The sequence below is a fragment of the Hippichthys cyanospilos genome, chromosome 19, assembly GCF_059441005.1.
Source record: "Hippichthys cyanospilos isolate Australia breed blue-spotted pipefish chromosome 19, RoL_Hcya_1.0, whole genome shotgun sequence".
In the NCBI taxonomy this organism is placed as follows: domain Eukaryota; kingdom Metazoa; phylum Chordata; class Actinopteri; order Syngnathiformes; family Syngnathidae; genus Hippichthys; species Hippichthys cyanospilos.
Genome location: NC_142387.1, coordinates 13646754 through 13662660, shown reverse-complemented (window position 1 = coordinate 13662660; position 15907 = coordinate 13646754). Strand labels below are relative to the sequence as shown.

Sequence of the window (15907 nt, the reverse complement as noted above, 5' to 3'; positions counted from 1 at the left end):
ATTATCTTCGCGTTGCATTCGGGCAACAGTTCATTGACGATACGCTTCAAGTGCTCTCGACAACACTCAGTCTGCATCTCTCTTCGCGATCTTGTGGTCCTCAACCCGCTCAATAATTTTTGATAGCAGTCTTTCTTTTTTTATGTACTCCTTAAAAATCGCAAAAGGGAAAGCGCATTTGAATAAAAAAAATCACAGAGCGTTAATAACTATGTGATTATATACACCTCAGTCGGGGTACATGAGTTGCTTTCTCTTCCATATGTTTTGCTCTTAATTTGAAAAGAAAAACGTACTGTTCCTGTCTACATGGCAAACTTGATCCCCGGATTGTATAAAACTTCACAAAGCATGAATAAATATTTTTAGATGTATCCGTAACGCCGTGCACTCGTTGCTTCTTGTTCCAATTCATTTGCTCTTGATTTGAAAAGAAAAATCCACCGTTCCTGTCATCAACGTGCTCCCCTCCAAACTGCGAGGCATTTGTGCAACCCGTTGACCCACCGTGCTGCCCTCATCTCTATTGACGCCACGGCGTGCCTGATTGCTTTTCCTAAAGCAGCATCCTGCCAATTAAAAGACTGAACGATTCCGTGCCGGCGCGGTCGGGAGGCGGCCGACCCGCCGGGATTCTATCTCATTAGCGGCGTCGTTGTGTCCCGCGGCGGCCGGGCGGGAAGCCTTTTAATAACATTTTGTTTTGTGCGTGCAGCGGTGCCAACTCCAACGTGGGATTAGGCAACAATCCGATTGGCCCGAAAGGCACGGCGAGGCGCAGGTGCGGGCTCTGCGTTGCCACCTGTTAGCTCTCTCTCCCGACCGTTTTTATTCATTTTTCTCAGAAAAAGAAGACGGAGCCCGACGTGTTCAAGAGCCCCATCTTGTCAAGTTAACGGCGAAGCACCGGGGAGACTCCAAAACGTGCGTCCTTCTTCCTTTGGAACCCACTGAACTGGCTGCAACACACGCCGGCGCCATGTGAGCGTGCGGCCATGTGACCGCGCGACAACGGACCTTGCCGCCGGCAAGGTGCCGGGCGAGGAGGAGCAGCCGCCGGCTGGCGTGGAGGTGCAACCAGATGCTTTATGCAGCACGAGGTAATTCGGTCCGTGCTGACTAAGTGAGCCGGCGGGACAAAAAATAAGAAAAATATGTGTGAGTAATGGGAATATGGACTTTTTTAGAAAAAAAAGAAAAGAATATATTTTAAAAATCAGTGTATTTTTTTATTATTAATTACTTTTGATTAATTAAACAGTTGAAGTGATTACATTTTTATTTTATTTCAATTATTTAGAAATGAGAAAAGTGAATTAAAAAAAACTGAAGAAAAGTAATGAAAAAACAATTGAATAATTGTTTCATCATAATAATTGTGGTTGGGAAAGTCAGTGTAGAAGAAGCAACTTGTTTCATGTTCCAATCAATTTTCTCTTAATTTGAAAAGAAGTCTCAACTGTCCAAACGTTTTCCTTTGAGTTCCCAGAATTGTATTTCTTGATTGATTGATGTATTTAATGATTTAGTCAAGTCGTTTGATTTATTTTTTTTTATATAATTTACTTATTTTTATAGTAATGATTTATTTGTCCATTTGACATTCCTGGCCTGGACTCATGTAAGATGCGTGAAAATACGTCTTTGGGGTTGAATGGGTTGATTGTGACATTTAAGCAAGCTATCTATGAAGGTTAAAGCTCATTTAAAATTGGCATAAATTACTCTGGCCTGAATGTTTTCTGCATAATTCTTTATTTTAATAAATCAAGCCTTTAAATATATATTTGATGAATTAATTACTTCAATTCATCATCAGCAAAGACTAGTGAAAATTGTGATTTATTTTTTTTTACGATGATGATTATGATCCCAACAATAACGTTTGACTTGAGGTAAAGCTCCTCTCTGCGCTTCGTTTTTTTTTTCACTCCACTTGCCCTCCTTCCCCTCTCTCGACTCCATCCAAAAAACAAAAACAACAAAAACTTACCGCAAAAACCACGTTAGAAGACGACAAAAAGTCAAACAAGGACACAAAATAGCTGCAAAACCGCGTCCCGACAGATGGAGAGCAATCATGCAGCCGAGCGTGGACAAACACAAGGAACGTTTCGGGAATGCAAATCAAACGCAGGTGCCAGCACATCGGGGGCCGAGGAAAAAAATTAAAGAGGCCAAGGAAGCCTCATTAGCTTCGTATGCTAATCGGAACAGGAGTCGGATCAATAGCAAATGTTGTCTGCGCCAGGTGGAACCTTCATTAAGATTCATGCATTCTGCTTGAAGAAAATGTTGGGAAAATGCCAACAAAATGAAAAAAAAATCGAATGAGGTTTGGATTTTTTGAATTTTTTTGAATTCCTTTATTCAAGTATTTTCTATGCAACACGCGCAGCCGAAAACCACTGGAACAAAGCAGTATTGAACATCTCTAATATATACTGGATGTAATCCGACTCTAAACGTACATCATCAAAAAATAATTTCGGCGAGCGTAAACTATATTGGGGTCAACTTTTGCTTGACCTGATTTGAGGCGACGCTAACGTGATCTTGGACAACGCTTACATATCTGGGCCGGGGCTAAATTTATGCGATTCGAAGCTACGGTCACGTGATCTGACATCCAATGCTACATTAGCTGCGGCTATGTTTACATGCTCTCAGGCTACACTTACATCATTCAAAGCTATTTTTATTTGACTCGTGGCTCCTTTTACTTGGCTATATTTACATATTTTTATTTGAAAACATTACTGATTCAAGATTTGGGTTTAGATGATGGAATACTGCATTAATTTGTTGTGTGAGATTATGTTGACATGATCTGAGCCTACACTTAAATGACGCATGATTTAAATGGCGTAAACCAATTTACATTCATGGCAAAGAAAGTTATACAGTTTTTAAGAAATCAAAGATTATGATTCAATTATATATATATATATATATATATATATATATATATATATATATATATATATATATATATATATATATATATATATACTGACTCGACATACGCACTTTCACATTGTTAGAATACTGCACAAACACAATAGTAACATGTATGTTGCGTTTTCTAGTATAGAGTGCCCCTAGTGGAGAGTAACATAGCAGTCCAAACTCAAGCTCAATAGTTTGGTTGCATCTTCTTCTGTCTGCAATATTTACTGGGAGATTGCCCCCTGGTGCTAGTTAAGGGTTCAGGCGTGAGAAAAAATGTGCATCTTATAGTCCAAAACTTACAGTATTTTTCCAAGTCTCGTCAACTTCTTCTTATTTTTACCACAAACCGTGACCCTTTGCCGTGCTTTTTTTGTGCATTCGTCAAACAAAAATCTCCTTGGGGGAGGTCATTATAATCACATCCGAGCACAGGGGTTCCCTCAAGACACATTGGGCCCCCGGGGGCCCTTTGGCCACTTAGCCCATGATTTCCTGGGGCCAAAGTCATGCCTTGCTTGAGATTTCTGGGAAAACAACAAACTAGGGAATGTTTGGCATGTTCTCGCTGACTTTACAAACGTCTCATTTCTCACACACACTCACTCACACACGCACGCACACGGAGTTGTGTTAAGACTCCGTAATCCTGCAGGCAATTACACGGCAAGATTAAGTCGACACTTCCTAAAAGTGGGAGCACATCCAGCTTGTTATTTAAAGAAGAAAAAAAAAAGACTTTGTGGGAGCGGGGGAATTGGAACTCGTCCCAGCGTGACCTTCCACAATCCCACCAATCAACATCGGAACGAAGGCACAAGAAGAAGAACCAGACGCTGAATGCTGAAGACTTGAACTTTGTCCACTTGCGTGACAGCGCGTGGGACAATAGAGACGCGCGCGCAGCACGCGCAATTCGCAAACGCACGCGTCGCATTTTTGCGTGAACGTGAACGCACCATTTGTTCCAGACACAACAACAGCCCCGCACGCAAACACACGCCCAGCTGCGCACATGCGCATGGAAATCACAAATCGTGACAGTAAACAAAAGACGGGGACACCGAGACTCACCTCGTGCGTCCGAAGCTGCTCCAACGTCGTGAGAAGGCGCAACACAAAACCAGAGCGAGACAAGGAGGGCGTGAAGAACGACAAGCGGGGCAGGCGGCCGCCTTTCCTCCGGCGGACACGCCTGCCTCCGTCCGCCGCGCATGCGCACTGGCTGGCGCGCAGCTTGTTCAAAGTGGGGTCGGTGCTGGGGGTATGCGTATGGAGACTAATGAATATCTGCAACTGAGCTCATGGAGTAGCATAAATGGGCACATTCTCATAACTGGGACCAAACAAGGGACGGGGGCGGAGCTACATGGACCCCCGGACACTCTGGCCACACCCACATCAAGAGGATTTTTTTTAATATCTGTGAATTCTTTTTTCTCACATGCATGCAGTATTCTTAGAATCCTTCATACCTGCCATATTTAACAATGTTACCTATAAATAAATCTTTAAAATAATATGTTCAGTGCACCACAGTTGCTCTAAAAAATGTATGCAGTATTATATTTGAGGGTCCAGCTATCAACTGCTGAGGGTTCAGGTTACGTTCAACGACGGCTGAACCATGGACGATGAAAAATTGGTGTCAAACATACGGCCCGCGGACTGGTTCTGGTCCGCAAATGTGTTTAATCTGGCCCGCGAGGTGATTTTGTGAAGTATAAAAATGAGCTGAAGTTTTTAATGAATGAAAAACTTGAAATGTTTTATGATCAATAGTATTGTAACTTTTTTTTAACACTGATGTTGTACTTGTTTTTATTTTGGACATTATTAAAAAAGAATAATCCATTTTAAATTGTTGTTCTAAAGTTTTATAGATGTATTCCGTGATTTAAAGGCATAGCGCGTATAGATTAGGCCATTTTTCATTACGGACAGCAGGAGGTGCTGCAAGAGCTGCATTTACCATTGTACGTAACAATAACAAACATGGCCGCTTCCTTAGAAGAAATATGGCTCTGCCCCTGGTCAGACGCATTTAAAGTGGCAAACCCTGTTTAAAGATGAGCTGTTCTTGAAGGCTTTTTTGTTTCTTTGTGAGACTATTACGGGAGTTTAATAAGGAACCTTCTCTTCCTCTTCTTGCGCCACCTTCTGGTCCATAGAACATCTCTCTCTCTCTCGAGGGCAGCACACCTATCAGTCTCATCCGCTTCCCCTCGGAATGAAACAAGGAACGCCGGTTTTCCTGTAAAAAGAGGTCAGACACAAAATGGGGTGACACCAAGACCAAAGCCGGCGCTTCTGATGAAACGCGGCAGAAGGTGTAGCTTTTGTTCGCGGTAAATAACGACAATATTTCTCATCCCGTGGGATCAAACTCCATAAGGTAACATAAAGCGTCCGCCGCCTCGGCTGCCACGCGTGCGTCTAATTGCTTTATTGTGACTGATGCACGCTGACGTGCTCGCCAAGTCGAGCCCACTCACTCCAATCCCCCACAATCATCTTCTTTTCTTGTGCATGGAGTGGGAGAGTCATAATCCCAAATTCGAGAGTACAAAAAAAACTCAATCTGGCGTCGGCGGCCTTTTGACAACCTTCTTGACTGATTAGTTTTTTTGCCTTAACAGTCAAACTCAAAAAATTCTAAACTACAACATTCAAAAGTAGATTTGCATATGAGTATGAAATGGAAATGCCAAAAATGTTAGCCAAACTTTAAATGCTAACAATAAAACCTGATTAATCCTTTTATTTCTGCTTGCAAGCATTTCTGGTTTGTTGACTTTGTCGCTAATCAGCAACGGTCAGAGGAGCACTCGCAAGTTATTGATGAAGAGAGGAAAGAAGAGTGCTCAAGGTTGCGTTTCGCTCTTGTTTATTTATCCGCCGTTGAATGACAATTAAGATAACGACGCACGGGATCAATGTCACTCAGCGGCGCCTGCGGCTAGGCTAATTAGCTGCGACTTTTGCCAGAAACTTTTAAGTGGCGCTTATGCTTCGCTAATTAGCTGCAACTAGGGCGAGATTAAAGGTTTCGTTGAATAATTATAGAGCGATTTTTTTACAGTGAGATTCTGTTTATTATTTGGAGGGAATTTAAGCAGTTAGCATGCTAATACCTTGACAAACACACACCGAACCGGATTAGCACGTTTGGGCTTGTCAACATTTCTAATAAATGTTCTCATTATGCCTTGTAGAAATGTTATCAAAGTATGAACCCAGTCCCGAGCCCTTGTTTGAAAACCGCCATTTGTCCCGAAATACCTTCACATTGGAACATTCACTTGAAAAAAAAACCTTGCGCTTTTGAATGACAGCCTCTTTTTTTTTCTCCCGCCTCTGCCCTCATACTGAAAATGATGTCCCGCACGTATTAAGTGAAGCGTGTTTAGATACCCGAACGTGGGCTCACTTTGACTCCTGTAACCATGACAACAGCTTTGCGATTTCCACCGTTCCATACGCCTTTTTCCATCCAAACGAAATCAAAATCTGCCTCTCCGTCTGGAAGGTGACCCCGCTGCCAAAGTTGCATAATCGGATCCGCCGTGACGGCAGATTGAGTTTATTCCGGCCGCGGAAGGTCCGCTCCGGTCGGGAGACGGACGCCCGGGAAAGCGCGCAATCACTTTACTGGGCCGAGATGGAGATTCTGTGAGCGGGTTGACCTTCGCACCAACGCCGCAGTCTTCTTCGTCACGCTGCCAATATCTTCTTGCGTTCCAGAACCTTAGTGCTGGCAATACTTTTTGATCACTTCGATAAACTGTAAGGGCTCTTTCAAGTTTATTCATTGCAAGGAAGAGACATACTACCGTAATCGCCCCAACATAAAATGCACTTTTTTCCCCCAATATAAGTCCAAATATATATTAATGTCTCCTATATCCGGGAACATAAAATTGATTTTTTTTTTTTTTTTCGAGGAAGTTTGATCATTTAACCGCATAAACATGAACCTCACAGCATTATTTTCAAAAAAAGAAGCGAGCAGGCTGAACCAACGTCCGAATCCATCCTTGTTCATGCACAGGAATATTACTAAAACTGAGAAGATCATGTAAAGGTTACGATGTCGCCAACTGATTCAATTAAGACTTCAGAGAACACAGTAAAGTAATCCATTTGACTCGTTTATTAATTGGCCTCTTTTTGCAAATACACACAATCATAACCTATGTGGAACTCACATGCTGCGTAACTTCGGGTATTTATGGCAAAATGAACTCGAGCTGCGTCTAGAGGAAAAACAACTGCCAAGTGCATGAAACAAGTGGTGGGGCATTCACTGACCGTTCAAAATGTGGAAAATCTGAATCATGCTTATCTTAACCTGCAACAAACATACAATTTACGGATACGAGCACAAGAAAATAGGAAGGATTTAGGAAGGTAAGATTTATTCTGTTTTGCTGTAGTTTTTACATTGTCGCCAAACCGTTGGTACGTTCCATACACGGTAACATTGAAAATACCCGAATTTAACCCGAAAATTAAGGGTACGTTCCATGCACGGGTGTGTCCTATATTTGAGGAATTATACGTGGGGGTAGGGTGTGAACAGATGCACCAGGGAATGACAACAAAGACTGAGCCTGGATTTTTAGGGAAACTTATATTGCGAGGAACGGGCGGGGAGAGTTAGCGACCGCTCATCGCGCTCGGATGAACTGTGGGTCGTGTGGCCTTTTGACCTTCGCCCTCATTTGAAACCCAGATCTGGAAAACCTTTGGCGCACCTTTTGTGAGCTCACAATGACAAGCAGGTCGGGATGTGGGTGCTAAGGCGCTAGTGACGCCTCCTCCGCGTTAAGCACTTTGCTCCTCCTGCCCAACTAATTAATTCTCTCATCTTCTCTCTGTGGGTGATGAATGATCGCCGGCTAATTTGCGTTTCACTTTGGACACTTTGGAGCACAGATGAGGGGAAGGTGGGCGGAAGGTCCGGGGCGGAGGGAGGGTTATGCATTATCATCTCGGAAATGAAGAAATTGAATTTTTAGCCCTTTTTTTTTTCCTCTTCTGGATCTGACCTTCACTTCTGTTCCATCCCTCAATCTTTCCTACTTTCCTTTTCCTTTCATAACTCCTCGTTCCATCCATCATTCCTACCTTCCTTTTTTCAAACCTACATTAATCCTTTCTTTCATACACCCCTTCGTCTTTCCTCACATCCTTCCTTTCTTCCACTATTCTTCCTCTACCTTCTTTGCAGTCTTCCTTTTTCCATCTTCACTACCTTCAATCTTGTCAGTTTTCCTAATGTCCTTCTTTCCTGCCTTCTAGTCCGCCTTCCGTGCTTCCTTCCTTCATTACTCCCTCACTTCCTTGCATCCTTCTTCCTCTATTCTGCCTTCTGTTATATCCTTCTTTGTTTTACCATGACTGTCTTGCATCCTTCCACACCACCTTCCTTTCTTGCATCTTCCTTTTTCCATCTTTACTACCTCAACAGTTTTGTGTTTAACTTCTTTATTTCCTAACTTTTAGCCTGCCTTCCATGTTTCCTTTGTTTCTTTCTCACGACTTTCCTTCCAGCCTTCTTTTTCTGTTTTTACCACCTCAAAATTCTCTTTGTCAGCCTTCCTAACATCCTTCATTCATCCCTTCTACTCTGCTTTTCAGGCCTCCTTCCTCCGTTACTCCATTTCAAATTAAGAGCAAATTAACTGGAACACCGTTTTGATGAATTGCATTGAAGAGTTTTACAAATGCTCCATTGTCATCAGTCGTAGAAATGCTGCTCCACAGTTTAATAAATCAAGCACCTGTTTTAAGTCCCCCCCCCCCCCCCCACCCCCATTCAAACAAAAATGTTTTGCGCTGGTGAAAAAAATAACTCACAAGGGGGGTACATCATTAAAAAATGGAAGCACTGCAATAGCCTACTTCCTTCCTTCTATGCTTTCTCCCTTAAGTTAAGCGACACACATGAGCGCGCGCACACACACGTACACACACACACACACACACACACACCTTGACATTTCTGCAATGTGTTTTTTTTCATCTTCAATCTCGTTTGTGCAGCATCCGCAGGTCTAATGACCTTTTTATGAGCTGCCGCATGGTCGCCTGCAGGCAGGCGGCCCTTCAACAATTTCCAAGGCGTGACGGTAAACGTGCGCACTTGAACGCGGCGCCGCAACGCCGGCCATCCGCCGGCGCTGATCCGTGATACGGCGGCAGCGGCCGGCCGGGACCAGGGATTAGTGGGAGGGAGGGCTAAAGAAGAAGAATATTCTATCTGCTGGGGGCAGGCGGGAGATCAACTTCTTTGACTTGAACATTGACAACAAGTCATCTTCACGCCGAGATGAGCGCGAGTGCTCTTGCGGACTCAATCTCAAAACCTAGATTGAAGCCCTAAACCTGCCTTGAAACCTTGAATATAAACATAAACTTGCAATATTTGACCCTGTCAAAACCAGGGGCGTGCAGCCAATGGGACAGTGGATACAGCCGTAACCCTTGGGTTAAAGCAGTCCTTCTCAAATAGAGGGGCGGGACCCCACGGGGGCCGCAGATGACCACAGGTTAAGAGTAATTGCAACAAAAGTTGTTTTTTTTTTTTGTTTTTTTTTTAATTGCAGGCACTTTGAGGCACTTTTTTCAGTTTTAGACTAACCTGTAACCTGTATAATTTTTTTTTTTTTTAAAAAGTAGTAAGTAGTTGTTAAAAGATCTATATTGCTTTACACAGGATACACTTTTAGGCATACTTACAAAATGTTTATAATATATAATTCATCTAAACACTCTTTTAATGTAATCAAGAGTTTTTTTCCCCTTCTTCAAACAGTACTTTCCACAAATCATTTTTATTCTAAATTTACGACTGAAAAGTTTGACGTTTTGTTGCAATGACCTCTAGAGCAACTCCATCTAGTGGATGATAACGCAAGCCCAGGCACTACCGTAGCTTCTATTCTATGCGCCTTACAATGCAGTGCGCCCTATATATGAAAACACTTTTTAAAATAGGCCATTCATTGAAGGTGGGCCTGATAGTGTGGAAAATACGGTAGTTTTCTCACTAAAGTAGAATGATTTTAAAATGATGTTCAGCGGGTGCTTGGCTGACAAAGAAAAAAAAACTCACTGGGGAGGGGACACATCATTGTAAAAAGGTCAAGAAGCACCGCCCTACGACGATGTCACACTCGGGCGCTGCGATGCTATCGCCGCAGCAAACGTTGATTGCTGTCACGATAGTGTTGAACCACAAAGTCATGGCGTTGTCTCATCCATCTGCTGCCGCTAACAAGCACCGTGACCTTGATTGCGTCCTTGCCTGCCCGCCCACACACACACACACACACACACACGCACACACTCACGCACACCTGAGCGTGGGAGGTCCCGGAGGAACGCCAACTGCTGCCAACTGCTTCCGCTGAGCTGAACGAGCGCAACGGAAAGCTTCAATGGGGACTGAATAGACTTAAAGGGGCAGTAACCCCATTTTGCCCCCCATATGTTCAATGCAGTCCTACTAAACACACAACCGATTAATCCACCAGTTTTTATCCATTAGAGAGGGCGGCCATTTTGCTACTCTCTGACAACTGAAAATGGTAACCAATCACGGCTTATCTTGCAAATGTCCCGCGACCAGACTTGGAAAACAGGAGAGCCGCGATTGGCCGTCACCTGAGCAGCTGTGATATCGTTTGCAGTCGACCGCAAGTGGCAAAATGGCCGTCCCCTCTGATGGATTCAAAACGAGAGGGGTTTGCGGCTCAATTCATATTTCACAAACCTAACGATAACCCATTCAATCCCAAAGACGTATTTATAGTTTGCGGTCCGCATTGGGGAAAATGGAATCCCAAATGGGCCATACCAATAAAATCATAGTATATATTCATATAACTTTCAAACAACCACTTCAAATGTATTATTCTTTCAATAATGTCAAAACAGTGCACGTACAACATCGCTAATCATAAAACATTATCGTCAACGTTTTCATTTGTTGAAAACAATAAATAGATCACCATTTTCACGGGCCGGATCAAACCCAATTGCGGGCCAGAACAGGCCCGCGGGCCATATGTTTGACACCCCTGGTATAGAACAAAGTTCCACTGATAATATTGAGACACTGGGAATCTAATCCAGTGTCAGCATCTCAGTATCAATTCACACAAACACCCCAAAAAATTCCCCATTTTTGCGTTCTGGCATTATTTAATCTTTGTATGAATCGGCAGGCAAATCTGTAATCAATACAGCATAAATCCTCAAGTAACAAAAGCTCTATCCAAAAGATAGATATCTACCAAGTCTTTGTGTGAAAAGCAGCCATATTTTCATATTTACTTGCCCCGCAGTCAGGAAAGCTATTACGATACGTGCTGCGCTACAAGATTCATTCAAAGCCACCAGCGCAGCAAAAATAGGCCTAATCACCCGATTCAACACGGCGTGAACCCTAATGGTTTTGATCCAACATGATTCATTATTTATTCCACACGTTTGTGCATTATGCTGCCCCGCGGCCCTGACATTACATATAAGGAGCCAATAATGGAGTTCACAGTTGCCTGCACAGCGTGACACAAACACTGAGGCTGATGTGAATGCACAGCAGGCTAACATTTATTTGAAAACGAGCGTCAATAAATGGTAAATACTGTGGCCATTTCAGTTTTCATAAACCGCATGACACCAAGGTTGGGTATTTTATCAGAATTTATTGCTTGGATTAGCTTTCATTCTGGAAGTGAGGTGTTTCTACGGCTATGCTAATTTTAGCATTTTTACTACAAAGCAGATGTACTGGAGCTCAATGCAGCATTAGAAGATATTACGGTGCTGACAGACAATGTATTTACAGCTACTGTATAGTTCAACTTTAGAAACAGAACTATGCTGCCCGTATATCAGAATGTTCTTCCGATGCTAATTTTAGCATTTTACAACAATCACGTAGCATTGGCCTGTATTTTGGCGGCGGTGTATTTACGCCCAAATGTTAGTCACAATACTATGCTACCCCAACATCAGCAAGGCCATATTCATGCTAACTGACCCAGTTAAGGCCTTAGTTCTAGGTTGTTGGTTTTTTTTGGAAGTTTTCCAATATTAGCATGCACGCTAGCTTGTGTTAATCTATAAGCGGCCAAACAATCTTAACAGACCCGATTTGCGACTAACTTTACTTCCCTCGATAAATATAAAGATCAAACTAATTTAAGGCTATCAAACATACGGTCTGCGGGCCGTAAAGAGGGTCGACCCGGCCCGCGACGTGTTTTTCCAAATCTCCTTAACTCCTGAGCCATTTGCACCAGCAACGTAATTCCAATGCATTTTGAAGTACATAAAAAAAAAAAAAAAAAAAAAGCGGAAATGGTGAGCTATAGTGGTAAGAAATGCTTGACACTACCAAGTGTGTATTTTGTGATAGAATGGAAAATTTCCATTTCCTGCAATTCAAGAAAAACATTTAGATTGGATAGGGGACCAAAAATGTTTGTCATTTTTTTTGTGCTTTTCAAAGACATTCTTACAGTTGACAATGTTTTTTCATGATGAATTGGGAGCAGACAACATAGAATTGCCACAATGTTTTTAAATTATGTAGGATTATTTTAATTTGTCGCTCCTAAGAGTTTTTCCTCCATCTAAAATGACTGGCACCCCTGCAATTCCACCTCTGGCGGTAGTATTGTGCTTTGCTGCCCCCTCCTGGAACAAAGTATGTATTGCTCTTTGTTTCTTTTAACAGCCTAGCAAGGTTTTCATCTACATTTTTAGGATATTTTATTCATAGAACAATGTACAAAACAGCAAAGGGATAATGATATCAAATACGGTGTTTATTTCATGTTAATAAAGTGAATATTGTGATAGTCTATATAAATAAGTGAAAATAATTTAAGTGTACAAAACATTTAAAACAGTGATTGGTGCTCTTGTGTAAATCAGCATCGTGCGTCTTTTCTAAGATTTCCTGCACAGAGAAAAGTTCAAACTCATCCTTAGCATACTTTACATTTCTCAAAAGACTTGTCAGTAAATGAGCGAAAGAGGCACCTTGTGATTGTGACAGCTTGTGTTTCTTCAAGTGAGGTGATCTGATGCCGTCAGGATTGGTCGCGGCACTTTTCCGTGGATTTTCTGATGGAGGAAAGGTTTGAGAGGTTTTTTTTTTGGTCAAATTCTTGACAATTTAATAATACTGTAACATCGAAAAAGTTAGTTGTATTTAACTTTACGCAAAGGTTAATGAAGGCAACTGGACTCATGTTCGACTATCAACGTTAAAGGGTCGGGTGGAACATTTTGAAAATGAGTCCAAATGCCTCGATTCAACCAAATCAAAAAAAATTGTGCTTCAAACAAACAAATTGAAGTTTTCTTGACCCAAAATGGTTGTGACATTCACAACCCGAGGTGTGATGTCATTTTCAGTTGTCACAAAATGGCCGCCCCCACTTTTGATGGTTCTGGCATAAGGGTAGCGATCATACCCGTTTGCCACCGGTGCGTCCAGTGAAGCTGGTCCGCATGCCTCCCTTTGTCCCGCGGGGACACCGGCAAGTTCTCGTCCAGCTCTGGAACGGCGTAGCCGTGGGGACAGCGGCGCCATCCCTCCCGAGCCCCAAGCTGGCGAGGCCGCGTTGCGTCGCACGTGCAGTTCTTCAACTTCTGCTTGGATGGCAGCGGTCGCTTCTGCCCGTCGGCCGGCCACTTGCGACCGGAGCAGTTCTCCGATGACTCCCCCTCGGTGTCCGGGCCGCGCCGCGGAGCGCGGACGTCGGGGACCGAGCCTTTCCTGGGAAGTGTCTCGCTGGTGTGAAACTTGCAGGCGTCGCAGGCGGGTATGGGGACTTGGTTACGCTGCTGGAAGGGGACGGCCTTTCTTTTGGGGCCCGGACCGGGCTTGGACAAACATCCGGTGCAAAGTCGTCGACTCTGCAGAGCGAAGATGTTCTCGTTGAAGGTTCTGGTGAGGCAGCACTCGTGGTCGGAGAGGCTTCGTCGATCCGTCTTGCCTTCGGGCTTGTATCTTTCCTTGGGCTTACGCACGGCAGGCTGGTCTCTGTACTCCAGCTCCAGTTTCCTCCTCCGTGTGGGAACCTCTAAAGCCGTCCGGTTTACTGATTGGTTCTGCTTTTTGGGAGGCGGCGCTATCCTGCTGCAAAGGAAGACTCTGTCAAAGTCTGCCAGCCAACTGCTGGAGGGAAGGTACGCGGGTAAGGACTCGAACGAGGTGTCCTGGTGATCTTGGAAGTTTAGGTCTTGGTCTTCCATTGCTTGAGTTTTGTCTTCTTGAGAACTTCCCAAACTAAGTGAAAAAGGAGCTTCTGCTTGGGGATTCAGATCAGGAGAGCCCGCCTTCGTGTGGCATACCTTTGTCTCACAGATCATCTCCTCCTCCACCGAGGGACCGGTGTGTCCTGGAGGAGACTCATTTTCAGGCAATTCTTCAGCCACATGGAGCACTACGTCGGATTCTTTCGTGGGGGGAGTTATTAAGTGAGGGGACGGAGATAAAGTGTCCTCCATCGAGCAGGTGGGTCGCTCTTGCAGAACATCCCGAGATCGGATTGTCTGCGCGGCCATCTGTCGATCTACCTCCTGAACCAGGTAGCCATCGATGTCATCTCGGCGCTCCTTTGACGCAAACTCCAGAATCCTCGGAGTCCCCGTCAAGAGGACGTCGGGACACGTTTGACGAATCTTCTCTTCAGGAATGCCCGGTCCATCGTTTGTGAAGAATTCATGGGAGACCTGAGCGGAGTCCCATTGGAGTCCCGCTGGTGCGGTGCAGCATTCAATGGTTAGCTCCTCAGTCTGGATCACAAAGCCTCCATTCGGAGGCGCTCCCACCTCCAGAGTCCGCTCATCATCTCTCTGCAAAGCCGGTTGGAAAGGCCGACCGAGATGTTCGCTCGGCGCTTCCTCACAAGTGATTTTAGGGACCCCGAAGTCCTCGGGATGGCTGGTTATCAGGGCACCGGTGAGCGGTTCTGTTTGGACCTCGCTGCTGGTGACTTCTCTGGCCGGCGCGCTCTGCTGGTAGCGGAACCTGCGGGCGTGGTAAGCCATGGTCTGGTAAGAGTATGGGTTCAGCATGCGCCTGTAGTCCCTCAGATGGAGGGGGGAGCGGGGCATGATGAAGGTGGGAGGTTCCATGTAAGGATTGGGCTGGTAGTGCGGAATCATTGGCATTGCGTAACCTAGAAGACAACGTACGCATTTATTGGGAAGCTACAACAGATGTTTAGATGCTAGCAGCTGTTTGGAGCAATGCCGCTTGGCCCACGAGCCGCACAGCCCACTTCATTTTTCAGAACAGACCAACCTAAAGGCGGGCAGCCATAGTAGGGGCTGTAGCCGACCGGCACCCCCATGGGCAGCGGCCAATGAAGACCCTGCATTGGCAGATAGGGCTGCGGGGTCGGGAGGTAAAACAGCGGCTTGCGGCTCTGCTGCGGCTGCGCCTCGGGACGCGGCTCTCCCGGAGCCTCCCGGCCCTGGGAAGCTCCGCGTGGCATGTTTGGGCCACCTGGGCCCAAGCCGTAGGAAGCGTGCCCGTTGGAGGAGCCTGCCTCCATTCCTGAGGAATGAAGAACGCAGTCGGGAACATGTGGAAAGGTCAAACGCGGCGAGCTAACTTACCAAACGACTCGGCGGGACGAAGCGGCTCCGCTCTCATGGTAGCATTAAGACCCGAGGTAAGACTGCGCAAGGCTGATAATACTTGGCCCAGTGGGAGGTCTCGCTCTGATTGGCTGGACCGAGGCTGCAGGTGTTGCGCGTCCAATTAGATTGATGAGGTGTTGTTGAAGACAAATCTCCTGCAGCTGAGCTTGAACACAGGTCACACTTTCTTTCTTCGATATGCGGCCGGGAAGAAAAAGTTTAGACACCACTCAGGGATTCTTGGTCGGGTTCTCAGCTCCAAACTTTTCGTTGGGAGTTT

General features: G+C 44.7%; 2 protein-coding genes across 2 annotated transcripts in view; both read right to left on the bottom strand.

The window, feature by feature from the left end:
* Positions 1-4231, bottom strand: part of rnf152 (ring finger protein 152) — a 10513-nt gene extending 6282 nt beyond the window's left edge. Inside the window, exon 1 of the mRNA XM_088402155.1 lies at positions 4024-4231. The gene's annotated coding sequence lies outside the window, so the exon portion shown is untranslated. The remainder of the gene's footprint in view (positions 1-4023) is intronic.
* Positions 4232-12860: 8629 nt separating this feature from the next.
* On the bottom strand, positions 12861-15640 carry LOC148408037 (uncharacterized). Its single transcript, XM_088402311.1, has 5 exons — positions 15604-15640; positions 15287-15541; positions 13449-15161; positions 13012-13095; positions 12861-12928 (listed from the first exon to the last, which is right to left on the bottom strand). The coding sequence occupies exons 1-5, from the start codon at positions 15638-15640 to the stop codon at positions 12900-12902; spliced, it is 2118 nt and encodes a 705-aa protein (XP_088258437.1). The 3' UTR covers positions 12861-12899.
* Positions 15641-15907: the final 267 nt, after the last annotated feature.

Bases quoted from the DNA above. Each gene is read 5' to 3' on its own strand.
- LOC148408037 (XM_088402311.1), bottom strand. From the start codon at position 15,640: ATGAGAGCGGAGCCGCTTCGTCCCGCCGAGTCGTTTG. The intron at 15,542-15,603 runs GTAAGTTAGCTC...TTCATTCCTCAG, and splicing joins TCGTCCCGCCGAGTCGTTTG to GAATGGAGGCAGGCTCCTCC. The intron at 15,162-15,286 runs GTTGGTCTGTTC...GTTGTCTTCTAG, and splicing joins CTATGGCTGCCCGCCTTTAG to GTTACGCAATGCCAATGATT.